Source organism: Caloenas nicobarica, chromosome 5, assembly GCF_036013445.1.
Source record: "Caloenas nicobarica isolate bCalNic1 chromosome 5, bCalNic1.hap1, whole genome shotgun sequence".
NCBI classification, from domain to species: domain Eukaryota; kingdom Metazoa; phylum Chordata; class Aves; order Columbiformes; family Columbidae; genus Caloenas; species Caloenas nicobarica.
The window spans coordinates 36,503,570-36,519,308 of NC_088249.1; the positions used below are offsets into that span (position 1 = coordinate 36,503,570).

General features: G+C 45.7%; 1 protein-coding gene across 2 annotated transcripts in view; it reads left to right on the forward strand.

Annotated features, from left to right (window-relative positions):
* The window catches only part of GALNT16 (polypeptide N-acetylgalactosaminyltransferase 16), a 76,773-nt gene that overhangs the window by 41,133 nt on the left and 19,901 nt on the right, over positions 1 to 15,739 (forward strand). For both annotated transcript variants that reach the window (XM_065636422.1, XM_065636423.1), the window contains exons 3-9: positions 371 to 469; positions 6,245 to 6,312; positions 8,945 to 9,010; positions 10,074 to 10,195; positions 12,188 to 12,275; positions 13,220 to 13,304; positions 14,365 to 14,468. In XM_065636422.1, coding sequence (XP_065492494.1) covers positions 371 to 469; positions 6,245 to 6,312; positions 8,945 to 9,010; positions 10,074 to 10,195; positions 12,188 to 12,275; positions 13,220 to 13,304; positions 14,365 to 14,468 — 632 coding nt within the window. The remainder of the gene's footprint in view (positions 1 to 370; positions 470 to 6,244; positions 6,313 to 8,944; positions 9,011 to 10,073; positions 10,196 to 12,187; positions 12,276 to 13,219; positions 13,305 to 14,364; positions 14,469 to 15,739) is intronic.

Genomic DNA, 15,739 nt, shown 5'->3' on the forward strand with positions numbered 1-15,739 from the left:
AATACCAGCTCCATGCATCCTTAGCATGTGCATGTCCTATGCATGAATAAACAGGATTTTACATGAATCATAGGCAGATCCAGGGACCTGAACTTTTGTTCCCCATGAAACCCATATGCCCTTCTCAGCATGCAACATTCTAAGTTTAGGTATCACAGCCTCAAAACTTTGCCTTCCAACAGGCACAGTTCTTTTTAAGCTCTGCCAGTCTTGGTGCAGGGGCTGCTGAGGCCTCCCTCACTGCAGCTTAACTGTGCTGTTTCTGGTTTTAGCATATTATTTTCTTCTCCTTTAGAAATTCTACGTATGCTGCTGCAATGGCTGCTCCTGGGTGATGTTAGGCTTACACTTCTGCTCTCCCATGTTGCAGGTGCACTTCTGTACACTATGACACAGACTTGCCAGCTACCAGCCTCATCATCACCTTCCATAACGAGGCACGCTCCACTCTGCTCCGCACAGTGAAGAGGTGAGTTCAGCAAGGGGTGCTGGGCCCAAATCATGGTGCCTGTAAGGGCACTGATGGAGGGTTAGGCATTTTGCAGCAGTTAGACAAGCAGGGTGGCTGTAGTCCCCTTGAGCTGGCCCATGAGGACAGGTCAGGATTGGCAGCATGGGAGTATTTTCAAGGACAGAACATATCTGCAGTTAGCCGCTACGTAGCCCCTGGGGGGGATTCATTAGTAGCAGGAAAGGGGCTGCTGGGCCTGCATCTGCAGGTGGAAACAGTCTGTATGAGCTTGGTTTGGAAAAGTGAGGGGGGACCAAAGGGCACACTGTGGGCTGCTAGCTGCAACTGAGCAAAGGGGCTTGGGAGGAGGGACCATGTTTCATAAATGGGAATAAGCAGCTAGCCGCCTGCTAGGGCATGTGTTGCAGGAGCTGGGGCTTGCTCAGTGAGGGCAAGGGGCACAGCTCACAAGTCTCTCAAGCAGAAAGTGATGAACTTGAAGTCTTGTGGATACTGAGGCCCTCGCAGTGTGAGCAGGAGTCACTTGCTGGTAAACAGATACGGAACCTGATGGCACACCAGATCCTTCCCGAGGCTTTGTGCGCAGACCCTGCTCAACCCGCAGGACACTTGCTATCTTGTACCAGTGTCTCCTTATATCTAAGTATCATCAGCAGTGGCCAAATCTAACCAAGTAAAAAAGTGGTATCAAGCCTGTCAGCATCCCCAAGTAGATGGGAGCATGCAATTATCTGTACCACAAAGCAATATTCCAGCTGCTCCTTCCCTTCCCCATCTCCCCCACAGAACCCAGTGAGACGCTTCCTTTTCGTTTTTACACAAAAAATGCCCTATGCCCTCTCTGACTTATCAAACCATTTCTCAGAAGGTCTCTGAAGCCTGCAAGCAGGTCCAGGAACAGCTTATGGAGGCTGAAGGAAGAGTGAATTTTCCACATAGAAGGTTGAGCTGATGGTATCACTAACAGGAATGCATTATTCATCATCACCACTTCTTCCCCTGTCAGTTCCTGTGGGCTTAGAGAAGTGTGCTTTATGAATAAATAACATGCTTTTTCAAGCTGGCCTCATGGCAAGGGGTATGGATTTTGGTCTGCCAGGTTTGGTGCTACTGTGTTTCCAGAGACTTGTATATATTGCATTAACACGTTTTGCCTTTTTATCTCTATCATTTCCTTTTCGTTTGAACCATAAAATGAGTTCTACCAAACCACTGTTCAGAAAATGAGCAGATTTGTTTGGAAATACGGTGCTGCTAGGGCGACGGCAAGAGACTTCTGCCAATTATGTCATAGGTCAGATAATGAATGGTTAGGTGCTCAGAAGCCATGTTAGTAGGATCCTCAAGAAAATCTAAAGGCCACCAATCAAATAGCCAGATGCTATGACAGTTAAAATGAAGAGAAGATAAGATTCAGAGCAGCAGTAATGCATAAAGAGAGAAACTGATATCCAGATCCTATGGAGTTGTTGTGTACTAATGAGCAGATGAGTGTTGCTGATGCATCAACGGGGCGGGCTTGCTCAAAGCAAGGTCAACTAGAGTAGGTTGCTCAGGGCTGGTCAGTTTTTAAACCTCCAAGGATGGTGACTCTGCGGCTGCTTTCTGAGCATTCTCTTCCCAAGGCTAAACAGCCCCAGCTCTTTCCACCCCATCTCATACAAATGGTGCTCCAGTCCCTTAATTATCTTGTGGCCCTTCACTGGACCTGCTTCAGCATGTCCCTCTTTTTCTTGCCCTGGGAAGCCCAGGACTGGACACAGCACTCAAGATGTGGTATTACTGGTCTCCTGCAACCCACAGCCCCCAACAAAGACCCTGAAAAATGGATGAACCATCTGTTCAGATTGGTTCCTGCAATCCTGCTGCCACTGTAGGAGTGCTGTTGTGAGGGCCTGGTCGCACTCTGCTGTGAATGGTGGGGTGGGTGGCATTTCCTCCCAGACCTCTGGCTACAGCTGGAGCCTTCATTGCCAGATGGTTTACAGCCAGTGCATGAGATTGATTTGGTCCTTGCTTACATTGAATGTCAGAAGTGTCCATGATTTATCCCTTTCTGGTGAGAGATCCCAAAGGCTGAATTCTTCTTGGGCTCAACAGCATTTGCAGTGTCACACTGCCAAGCATTGGCTAGTAGCCTTGTCTTGGAGGCACAGGAGGTTTGACAACCATACACAGACGTGAAGGTTCCCGTCATGGCTGCACTGTCAGAAGAGCTGTGGGACTGAGTCCCACTTGCAGGTTGACACTGACGTTATACAGAGAGTTGAAGATTTCACAGTGCTCTTCAAGGCCTCTTCTGTAACCCAGGAGTCCTGACTTTCAGCAAAACGCATCTGAATGTGCCAGGCTGAGTTACTGCTCTGAGTATAATTGTTGCTCAATTCACATATGCTGTCAGTGCATCAAATGCTTTGTATTATAATTATTACTTTGCAGCATTACTTTGGGATAAGTCAAGTATCAAAGGGACAAGACCGTTCTGTTCTCTTTGGTTTATGACCTGGCTGTGAGGCTGCAGAGGATCACAGTGATATTAAGCAACAGGAGGCAGAAAATTGCACTGGCTGCTTAACTGCTGACTAGTCAGGCTTGCAGCCTGTCATTATTTCTATATCCATAAGAGCTTTCTTAAGCCAGGTAGAGCATGATTATTTATGTAACTAGAATTAACCATTTGAGATGCACCTGGTGAAAGTTACATATGATTTGACTATTATGAGCCTTTTCTCAAGTTTAGTTATCCTAATTACACTATGGGGATGCTACAAGCCAAGTAGATGTGAAAGAGGACAGCTGATGCAAATGAGCAGCACTAAGAGCAAAATTTTCTATGCCTGAAAACTTCTTCAGAGGCCCAATCTTTAGAGGTGAGTAGAATATGTACTACGTGTTGAGGTTTTCATACCTGAGATCTTTGCAAATCTGGCTGGAGTGTGCCTCAATTTGGGAAATGGGCTATCCATCAGAACTTGTGAACATGCCAGTTCAAATGGCTTGTTGCTGGCACCCTTGGTCCTGCAGGAGATGTGTGTCAGTCAAGAGCTGCTTGCCTGCGTGATATCTCTTCCTCGGCAGGACATAGCTGTCACTCTCGAACCAGTTACTTGCTTGGCATCCTGTTCTGCCTTCAGAAATAACTGTCACTCAAAAGGCATTTTGCATGATTGATGTCTACGCCTGATTAGTCATTGATACCATCACTTCTGCTGCAATGTCCATTCTTGCAGAAGGGAAAATCAACTGCTTTGTGGTCCGGTCCCTTTCTTTCTCTTTATTTCTGTTTTCAGTCATTATTATGGGTACTCTTTGTCTTTGGTGCAAATATAAAAGTGAATAGTCAGGCTTTAAGTCAAGGGACTTGAACAGCTGTCAGTGGTTCTGTGCCTATGCAGAGAGCCTGTATGAATTCTGATTAAAGGGATGCTGTTGTAATGCTAGAGCATTTGGTATAGCAACTCATTACAATGACAATTTAAATAATGGAAAAAGAGGAGATTACTTTAGAGCAAAGGAAAAAAAGAGAAACTCTTCTGCTAATATCTGGAATAAATTAGATTATCTGTGAGCTGAAGAGGGATGGACAGATCAGCAGAGGAGAGAAACTCCTTGGCAGTGCTGATGTGGTGTCGTGTGACAGAGTAAGGACACTGATACTAAAAGAAGGAGGAAGCTGTGGGAAAAGACAAAGGAGGTAGGGAATCCATGGATCGGGGCCGGGGGGGAGAACAGTCTGTATTTCTGCTGTAAAAGGCAATTGTCATTTGGATTTTGGAATCCTAATAAAACATTTTGTGCCTAAAAGTAATTGATTGTCGTGTCAATCTCTGCACCTCATTGGAGGAAACAGCTAGGATTCCTGTGCTCCTTGTTAAAAAGACAGACAAGACAAAGCGCAAAGAAGATTAAGTATGTTCCCCAAGGATCCACAGCAAATTTTTGCAGAGCTGAGAGCAGAACCGGGCATTGAACAATGAGCTGTGAGCTCCTCAAGGAGTTTTTTCTCTCTGTTGGGGAATCAGTGGACAGGTGAGGAAGAGGGAACAGAATGTTTGCTTTTTTTTTCACAGTATTGTTGAGCTGGAAGACCTGAAACTTGTGGAGAAAATGTGAGCATTGCTACTAGCCAAGCTAGTGGGAGAAGGTGTAGAACACCATTTTACAGCCATTATACTGTAGGATGCAGCCTGTCTCGGTTGGTTATATTTTGCATTGAATTTGCACAGGCAAGAATTTCAGTGCAGGCCAACCTTGTCTGTAAAATATGCAGATGATGGCTATGCTGGGAGAAGCTGCACTTATACATGCAAAGAGGAACATCCCTCACCTCCCACCCCACCGTGCTAGAGGATCCAGAGAGGTATGAGCCATGAGAAGCAAATGAGATTCAGCTTTGAAAAATACAAGCTCAGTCGTCTAGGGACATAGAAGCTCAAAATACAAATACTCTCAGAAACATATGAAGCAGCATAAATCTGAAATAGAGCAGCAGAGCAGTCAGGATTTTGCTGTGCAGGACAGCAGAAAACTGTCCCAAACTGAGGGAACTTTGGCTCTGTATGCAAAGCCATCAATGATGCTACTTAGCAAGATGGTAATTTCTTTCTCTAAAGCTCTCTTCCTGGGAGCATGGGATTACTCTTGTTGTCTGTTCCCTGTATAAAACAAAAAAGCCAAAAAAAAAAAAAGGAAGAAAAAAAAGCCAACAGTCTTTCTGCAGAATTGCTCAAAATCAGGAGGGGGGGTGCCACTGAAATGAGATGGGTTGCTAGAACCAAGAGGACAGTGTTTACCCCTGTTATGATAATACTAACATTTGCATAGCTGTACTCATCACTGGGGTGACCAAATGTGACTGAGCATTCTTGTTGAAGGCAAGGAGGACCTGCCTGTGCATGGAGGCACTGCAGAAGGGGCCGCAAAGGAGGGATATGCTGTGTGGTTGTGGTAGAGCTGGGGAAGGGATTTGAAGAAGCTCATGGAAAACTAGTTCGAGCACCTTAAACAGATGAGAGGGACAAAAAGGCCAGAATCAGATGGTTCTGACTCCAGAGTACCAGAGTGTATCAACCTCTAAAGAGGGCAGAAGCTTTTGTCTCCCCTCCTTGTGTGTGAAAGCCCCTGTGTCCCTCAGGCACAAACCCACTGCAGTCCTGACGGTACTGTGGGGTATGGTGTGACCAGCCCAAGGAAAAGGGGATGTTCTCAGCGAGTGTGTGGGCTGGTTTGAAAGAAAGACAAGCAATAAGGAAAAGAGGAAGAAAATCCCCAAATCCAGAATATTGCCAAAGAAAATTGCCTTCCTCCTGAAAAAGGGAATTGGTGAGAAAGCCCCAGCAGGCCTCATCTGTGACATTGAGACAAAACTCCTTGCTGGGGAAGGTGTCAGCTCTCTTTCCACTCCCTGGCAGCCATAAGCTTTGCCCAGAGCCTGGCAGGTGGGAGCAGGTGGTGCTCTCCTCTCTGTTTAGAGGCAGAGAGTGTGCTGCAGCACCCTTTGCTATAATAGCTGCCCCCAGGCAAGTCCTGCAGTCCTGGCTGTGGGTCCTTGCAAGGTTCGGCTGAGATGCCACAGCCCTCTGGGATATTCCTCCTTGCAGTTTGGCTCCTGTCGATGAACCCTGGTAGAAGGGCAACGTTAACCCTTCCACATCACTGGAGTTTGGTATTCCTGCTGTAATACACAGCATAGCAGATTTGTATCAGTCCTACCATTGTTGTTATTATGGCAGCTCACAGACATTTGTCTTTTTCCTCCCTGGGTCCCTGCAGTGTCCTGAACCGCACCCCTCCCAGCCTCATCCAGGAGATCATTTTGGTAGATGACTTCAGCTCAGATCGTAAGTATGGACTTATTGCTTTTGCACTTGCTTCTTCCATTCTGTCTTCCCTCTTTTTGGTTTCTCTGTTCATGCCCCCTCCCTCATGGAGATTCTCTCTTGTATGCAAAAGAAAAAGGAAAGGGAGGAGGTTTTTCTGTGTTTAGTTTATGTCCGTGCATGGCGGAGGCCAGAGCTTCTTCCTTTTTTTCCATTGGGTCTTCCCTTTCTGTTAGCTTGGCAGTTTTGGCCAGGTTTCCAGAGATCCAGATCTCTGTCTAGTTTCATTACGCACCATTTTGTGAGCTGTTTAGCACAGACATGTATGTAGCAATGGTACACATGAACAGTCTGGGTAATTACAAACCAAGAGAGAGCAAGAGGGTGCAATGGAGCCTACAGAAAATTGCTGCTTGGGGTCCTACAAGCAGACTGGGGTGAGACTGTCTGCCTGTCTCCATGTGTCTGGGATTTCAGGTGTCCCTGTGGGAGGCCATGAAAGGGTTATTGCTTTAGGCAGTGCCATACCTTCTGCAGCTTGGCACAGGGATGGAATGCCTTCCGCATGAGTCCCACCAGACCTGAAGACTGGAGGCTATGGACTCTTTCCATCTGTACGGTTGCTTTTTTTCCTGGCTGTTGTGTAGTAGTGGTGAGGTGGTGGGGACAGAAGACTTCTTGCTTCTCTCATGATGTGCGCTAGATTCAAGGACAATCTAGTTGTGTACCACTTATAATAATTGATAATTACTCCTTCAGAACACTTTACAGGTAGCTGAGAATGCCCATCTGGCCTGCTGAGGTAAGGAAGCATTGCACTTTCAATTTTGCAGCTAAATGCTTCTGTAGATTTGGCCAAAAAAGTTTTTAAAAGTGGATGCTGAGATTAGAGATTTAACTTTTTGAGGGCCTTAGAGTGTGATTTTGATAAGGACTGAGCTGTGCCTAGCTATTGGAGTTGGGTGTTTCTGAGCACCTCCAACAAACAGTCCTAAATGGCCCATATTCAGCATCTAGAAATTCACTTCTCAATGGCCTAACGGGTACCTGATCAACACTGATGGATCTCTGGGACCTGTACTGCACAGGGCTCAGCCAGAAACTCCCATTTAGGCCCCTAGATAAATGGAAAGATTTTTAAAAGCCCCATCTTATGACAGCTCTCATTTTTCTCACTGTCAGCTGGATATTTGTGGATATAGCTACTCCACTGAGGCACCTGTGTGGAAGCACTGTAGCACATATTTGAGGTCTGACGTTTTGCTTTAATGTCCGCCTTGGTTTCTGCAAAGATATAGAGAGTTTGTAAGCTGTGGCCAGTAGTTACAGTCAGAGTGATGTGCTCACTCCTGGAGGGTGAATGACTTGATAAGGATTGTTGTATTTACTTGAAGTTGTGGCTTAACCAAGATAAGTGTTGCCTTCTCTTGTACCAGATGTCCAGTAAAATCTTGGTACTCTGTAATTAAGAGCATGCGCCACTTCACATGGATGATGCGGCAGCTGCCAAAGCACCCACACAAGAGCAGTAGTTCAAGTTGCATGTATCCTGGAGAATGGAAATGCTCCTGCAGGAACATGCCAAGAGATGCACTTTGGCTAATGGCCTTTGAGTTGTCCTCAGAGCACTCAGTCTGTGGGAGGATGACAGCAGGAAAGGGGAGGTGTGAGACCTGAAAAGGAATGAGCAATAAACCTGGAAACTAGGGTGAACTTGGTGGAGCAAGGGAAAAGAGCGAGTTAGAAATTGTTACTCCCGTGAGCTCTGCTAGGGCAGGAGTAGAGAGAGGATAATAGGGAACTTGTCAGGCATTGGAACAGGCTGCCCAGGGAAGTGGTGGAGTCACCATCCCTGGAGGTGTTTAAAAGGTGTTTAGACGAGGTTCTTAGGGACATGGTTTAGTGCTAGAGTTAGGTTAGGTTATGGTTGGACTCGATGATCCTGAGGGTCTCTTCCAACCAAAATGATTCTATGATTTTATGAACTAAAGACCTGGTGCTCGTTGGTACATCTGGGCTGGAGCCAGTAGCTGTTCCTCCCTCTCGTCTTCCCTGGGCAATGTAAATGAGGGAAGCCAGGAGCTTCTGGAAAGCTGCTGGCAAAGCCCTCGGTTGGGCATCCATGTGTTAATGCAATGGTGTCTCCAAGGAAGTGGGTCATATCCCTGTGGCCCTTATTACACAAAATCAAGCAGAAACTGCCCTGAGAACAAATGGTGGGAAATGCCCAGATGAGCTGCTGAAGGCAAAGGGAGCGGATGACATAATATGACAGGACTGTCTTTCACTTGGCAGTTCTGCGATTTGCAGCCCTGACTCCCTGCGGTCACTCTGTTTCATCAGTGCTCGGTGCCATGGTGCCAGCGCATGCCCCATTGTTCTTGTGAAGTGCTGAGTGCAGGAGGGCAAAAGCCTGGCTGCTCAGAGGATCAGGAAACACAGGCTCAGCTGTCTGAGGAGGATGGCAAGCAAGCAGTGCTCTTCTGCGTATTCTTCAGACAACAGGATTAAGGCCGTCAGGCTGATTAATGTGATGTTAAGTGAAAGCAGAATTTTCCCTCCCATGGAGAGGCAGAAGAACAGTTAATTGGAGCTCTCTGTTGAAGCCAAATAATTCATGCATGTGTGCCAATTTTTTTTTTCCTTCCCTAAGCTGAGGACTGCCAGCTCCTTACCAAGATCCCAAAGGTCAAGTGCCTACGAAACAACCGGCGAGAAGGTGAGTCTGGAAAGCTTTGCAGGTACAAAAATTTTGCAGATTTTCCCACATTGCTCTGTTTGCCTGCCAGCTGCTTATTGTTGCTTACAGTTATGGTTTGTTTTTTCAGTATAAGAGTTTGGTATCCTAGTTTGGAGGCTCTGTAGAGGGAGAACCTACCTTATTAACTCTCAGGCTTCAGGGCTCTCATTTCATACTTTAAATAATGAGAAGTGGTGTCCAGAGACCCTGGCTAGAACAAGGACCACATTTGAAGATCTTTATGAATAAAGATGCGGATGTAAGTCCTGTCCTTTTAAACTCAGAGTTCAAGATAACAAACCATCTAGGAGATGTGGGAAAAGGAAAAACAATCATATATCTATCATAAAGAGATACAGTTAAGGAAAGTTATTTCTCATATATCTCCTATGTGTATAAACGGTAACACTGACTTTCCCAGCTGCTCTTTAGTTTGACTCCCATGTACTGGCTTATTTCTAAAGCTGTCAGTGCACAGCAGTCCTGGAGCAAGGAGGTACAGGAATCACTGCTTAGTTCACGAAGAGCATCCCAGGTAGTGGGACGGTCTGTAAGAAAGTGAGGAGACATCTGAGAGCCAGGTTGATATCTCTAACTGCGGGGCAGAATAAAGAACAAATGGGAATAAAGCAGATAAGCAGTAAGAAAGGCAAAAAGCGAAGAGTAGAGCTGGATCTCGTGGAAGTCATGAGAGAGGCAGCAGGGTGCTCTAATGGGAGAGACACCAAGCATGCAGCAGCAAGGTACCTGCAGGGAGGGCTGGAAGGGATGGGGGATGTCATCACAGCAGGAACCAGATGAAAGCTCAGTGGCATGGACAGAAGTGACGAGTGAGGTCATTCTTTGTGTGCTGGGAGGGCTCAGCTGACAACGTCCCCTGGGGGATGTCCCGCTAAAGTTGCTCTCTGCTCCTGATGGTGTGATATAGGAGAACCACCTGCTCTTTCCCTGTAGTGGCCACACAAAGTATTTTTCCTGAAGGAGGCCCAGCTGTTTCCCATCCTAACCTTCCAGCTCCTCTGCTGTCCTTTCCTCGCTGTAGGACTGATTCGCTCTCGGGTGCGAGGAGCTGAAGTGGCTACTGCTGACATCCTCACCTTCCTGGACAGTCACTGTGAAGTCAACAGCGAGTGGCTGCAGCCAATGCTTCAGAGAGTAAAAGAGGTGAGCACCATGTCCCCCTCTAGGACGGATGGAGCTGGCCTATCTTGTGCTGGTGGCACACATGCCATCAGCAGTACTGGTGAGGACAAAGCCTGCTCAGGTACTGCTGAGGCAGGCTGTTACAGATGAAGGTACAGCCTGTGCTAGATAGGCAAGAGATCCCTGACAGGCTTCTACGTCCTTCTGCCAGTGTGGCGGGGCAGGAGGTGCTGAGTGGTGGGATGCAATGGTGAACGCTTGAACCACCAAACTGTACCTCATGTCTCCTGCAGGTACTGTGCTTCCTAGTCCTGTCCACCTGTACATAGGATAGACACTTTGGCAGGACACTCTGTGCAGCTTTTCCATGGTTGACATCTCCCTTCTTGCTGATGGACCTTCCCCTCTGCCTTGTCACTGCCAAAATTTTCCTTCCATTAATGCTCCCGCTGAGCTGCCAACACACACCATCTGTATGCAGATGGCTTCCCAGCACAAAGGACCTGTCTGTGAGTGCAGGGACATCCCTTTGCTGGTTCACTTGTCAAAGGATTGATGTGAGGCTGGAAGAATGAAAATGACACAGGAATATTAGCAGCCGTCACCCTGACTGCACTGTAGGGCTGGAGGGGGAAACATACAGCTCCACTGTAAGAGCAAACTGGGGAGAGGTGATGGGAGAAATCCCAGCCATGCTTGCAAGTGCCTGAGATTGATCTCCTCCTCTAAAAGGACAATCTCATGGAGTAATGGGCTGCGGGAGAAGGGGTGGAGGCTCTAATGCTGCCTTGTATTCGTGTCTGGTTTGCTTAATATGAAGGAGTGGACGAAGTTGAAACTTCAGGATTGATGATTTAAAAGCTTCTGCTTTTTATTCCTGCTCAATAAATCCTCCATCTCAGATGCCCATAAATGTTTACTACTGCTTGTTAAGTCAACCTGCAGCATCAGCAGCATAGAGGTCTCTAAGCAGAAAAGACCTCACTGGTTTCTTCAGGGAAGGCTCTAAGTTGCAAAAGTGATTTAGTCATTTTGTGAGCAGATTTCAAGTCAGCCTGTTTCTGACCTACTTCCTACATTTCTGATGTGCATCCTAGTTGAGGTTCCAGTCTTTCCATATCCAATCCTAGCGCTGACTGGTTGGAGCAGTGGCTGGAGCACCAGGCTGCCAGGCAGGTGCTGGGGAGGCTCAGGCTGGGCAGACATAGACGTGAATGATCGCTCTCATCTAGGATGTGCCCTCCTGGCCAAGTATGCTACAGCAGGAGGAACTATTGCAAGACACAAAGTAAAGGTTTGATTGGAAAGGCATGGAGGCTGGCAGGCGTCTGATCATAAGATGCTGTTTCTGGCATTGCCAGCTCTCTGGTTCATCATGTATTACAGTTATCACAAGACTGCCTTTAGTGCCCTGTCTCATGTTGTCGAAAAATAGTTATCATCTCAACTTCTACTTACTAAAAGGATTGCAAAGGAAAACTGTAAATATACCCCTTAATGCCAATAAAGTACCCCAAATATCTTAATATCGTAATGTTTTTTTGAGTTCACACTGTGATTCTGAAGTGTGGGGTCTTGATTCATAGTACTTGTTAGGAAGATGCTTTATTAGGGGGTTAATCATTTCTAGGCTAATGATAATTAGGTAATTCAAGGATGGCTGAGCAGCAGGCGTGCTGTCAGTAGATATCAAAAGCAAGTACCAAACCTTTGGGACAGTGATTCATGCCTTGTCACTTGGGCAGGAAATAAAGAGCTGTTTGTTAGCAGCACACCTGGGTGCTGGGTCCCCAGGTTCCATTCCCCATATCCATGGCATGCAGCTGGCTAGTACCCACCATCTCCATGTTTGGATGTAGTGGCCACAGATCCCTTGCTCAGCTACCAGAACTGTACTGGAGAAGCCAGACAAAGATTTACCTCTGCAGCTTTGTGGTTTTTTGATCTCTGGCAACTTTGCCAGGCATTCAAGAAAAGCCTGACTCCTTTTTCTTTTCCCTTTCTCCCCCTCAGGATTATACCCGAGTTGTGAGTCCAATCATTGATGTTATCAGCCTGGATAATTTTGCCTACCTGGCAGCATCAGCAGATCTGAGGGGAGGTGGGTGTAATGAATGGCTTGTGTAAGTTAGGCCTGAGGGATGGTGCATGAAAAATAATTGATGCTCTGTTCAGCTTTCCAAGAAAACAGTGATGATCTTTCCTGATGGGCGCTCTCTCCGCTCTTTTTCCTGCAACTTTCAAAGTCAGATCTTTTGCAGAGTTTAAACAAAACCCAACTAGTGTTTTTGTTTTGATCTTGCATCACTGTCACAACATTTTGCAACTTCAGGGCTTAGTGAACTGCTTAAACATATCACCTTGCCCTCTGTACATTATATGCACACTGGAGTCTGACAGGCAGCTGCTGCTCTGACCTGCCAGGCTCTCATGGCATCTTCTGAACAGGATTTTCACACCTCTCCTCATAGCTGAAGCCCCTGCAGATGTTCCTTTGTTCACCCACAGTGCCTGGTGCTTTTCTCCCTCTTCTATGGCTGGGATTCGTTACCACACTGCTTGCCTGCCAAAGACTCCCCTTAAAAATGCTATAGTGTTAGTGACTGTGCTGTGCTCAACTATTCACCACAGGCCAACTATAAATAAATGGTGGTCTTGAAAGAGGTGATGGTTACAAGGATCTTCAGGCCTTTGTTCCCAGAATACACATCCCACAAAGTCCTTTGATTAAATCCTCATGACTTTGGCAGATGGGGAGGTGTAAGACAGACTGGCCAAACTGCAATTGCCTCTCACACTGACAACACTCCCCTGAAGATGTGGAGTGCAACTGAGCAGACATCTGTAGTGCTAAGGGGTGAGGATTCCAAGACAGAAGCTGGCGATTTCTACATTAGGATAGACGCTTGCCATTTTGGGTAGACTGTGAGGAAGCTCAGGGAAGGAAAATAGAGATAGCCTGAGATGTAAAGGTGCAGACTATCACTGAATCTAGTAGAAAAACAATAACAAAACCTATTTGATGAGGTTTTTTTTCCTTCTCAGGGTTTGACTGGAGCCTTCACTTTAAGTGGGAGCAGATTCCTATAGAGCAGAAGATGTCCAGAACAGACCCAACTCAGTCTATAAGGTAGCTGTCTCTGACAGATTGTGTACATACAGTCCTCCAAATGCTTTTACTAAGCCTTTTCCTGTATGGCATGAAGTGCACAGGGACTGCCTTGCTGAGAACAAAATGCCACAGTGTTCACTTGATGAGGAGAAACTCTTCATGTTATTTTCTGAATGCATTGAGGTCTATAACCTAATTCTGAGAGTATTACTCTCTGAATATTGTAAGAATAGCAGTTATATACTATCATAGGCTTGTAGGCATGCCACTTCTACAAGCCACCTCTTCTTGTGTATGTTTGGTTTTGTGGTCTCCCTCACTCAACACTCTGAATGCCTCAGAAATCCCTTTGGGGGTTTTTAATTACCTCCATCTTCCAGGTCAAGAATTAAAGAATGAAGCAGCTAAACAGTCACCCGGAAAGTGTAAAGCAGACCTGGGAACTGAATCTTGCCTAGTAATTTGGGCACAGAATTACTCTCCCCTTCTAAATATGTGTGTCCACGGACATAACAGACTCTGTTGGCTGGAGCAGTTATTACCAGCCCTGCTGCTGTATACATGGCTCTGAGGAACGTAGAATGTGACAAATCCTGATATAAACAGTCAGTCACAGTGTTGTCTGTATAGGCAAACATCTCCTTGTTTGTAACATGAAAGTATCATTCAGTTCCTCTGTGTAATTTGTGAGCCTTTGTTTTGTACGCCAGAAGTAGCCAGCTTGCTAACAGCAGAGGAGTCCATGCAGGAGTGTCTCTCACACCATGTCTAGTTGTTGAACACTGTCATCAGACAGTGCCCTTTTCACTCTTTCACACTGTGCATATTTGTATAAATGCAAAAGACACAGCGTTACTCATGTAGTGCTTGCAGGACCATCTAACAAAGGCAGGAGGATGATCCAGTGAGAGGAATCTCAGAAGTCTGCTGCAGGTTCACGTCCCAGCTCTACTAATTTTCTCTTTTAATTGAGATACAATTTGTCAGGCCTGGACAAGTTGTCCCCCTTCTAAAATGAAGATGTTAGTGCTGCATATACATGCGATTATTTTGTGTTGGCTTGTGTTTTCTTTTCCAGAACCCCTGTTATAGCAGGAGGCATCTTTGTGATTGACAAGTCCTGGTTTAACCACCTGGGAAAATATGACACTCAAATGGACATCTGGGGAGGAGAAAATTTTGGTAAGTTTAGGATGTTTCAGGGGAATGATACACTAATGCAGAACCAGTTCCCAGTCTTCATCGCCTACCAGCACTCTCCTTTTGAGAGGTCTGATCGGCGTGTCGATGTAAGGCTAAAGACATGGTCAAGAAATCCCCATATAATCAGAATTGTATTGCTGTCAGCTTTGTTCAAAGTGAGTGGAGGTTTTTTGCAGTCAGGGCTATCATTCTCTTATAGGCATATGCAGTATTATACAGATGTTTCCACAGTACAAGTAAGAAAGAGGCATAAAATTGTTGCTTGTTTTTGGAGAATATTCTTCCAGTCCTTTGCATGACAGTGAGTGTTGCCCCAGCTCTGAAGTGGACAGTCACTCCTATGCTGTTTTCTTATACCTGTTCCTCTTTCTCAGATAAGACTGAGTCACTCTCCCAGCTTGATAGGTCAGAATGATATTTTTCCTAAGAAAACAAGCCTCTTTGTAAATGGAATTTGGGTACAAATAGATTCAAAATGAAAACATTTAGAAGCAGACTAGGGCATCACAAACATCTGAGGAATTCAGAGGCCCAGGGTAGTCTGTCCACTCAAGTGCTGTGATGTTATAGGGCATGGTGCTTAAACTCATCTCCTTGCACTTAATAGTGACACAGATATTCCAGGCATCTCTCTTTGCCCGGGTGAAGGGATGCTGCAATGCCACCAGGTTTTAGTGACAGAAGGAGGAAGAATATTGATAATTGATTCACAGAGACCTGAGGTATTCAGGGCATTTATTTAGAAATTATGCAGGTGGAGCTGAAGAGATAAAAGCCTTGCTCTGTTTTGCAGTCAACTTAGACTTTTCTGTAGCTAACACTGCAAAAAAAAATATTCTGCTTCTACAGCTTCCAAAAATGTCATGGATTTGTAAATAAAATGCTTTAAAGAAGAATTTATATGGTGTTTTCTAGCACCTGGAGGACCAATTAGAAAGAAAGAAGTAGTCAGGAAGAGGAAACTTTTGTTTCTCTGAACACAGCTGGGAGAGCTGCCTCTTTCTGAATTGCTCTCTGAAACCAGAAAATAATATTTGTGGCTGATAACAGAATATCAAGGTACCATTTTTTTAAACGAAGGTATCTAATAATGAGTGCTGGTGTTCTCTGTTTTCTGAGGTTTTCCTTCAGTTTTATGATATTCATCAAATTAAAAAGAGAGATTTATGGGGCTTCCATTGGGATTTCAGCAGTGCTAGTGCATCAGCTAAGCACTGTAGGCACAAGCAACAGGCAGCCTTTACTCAGGC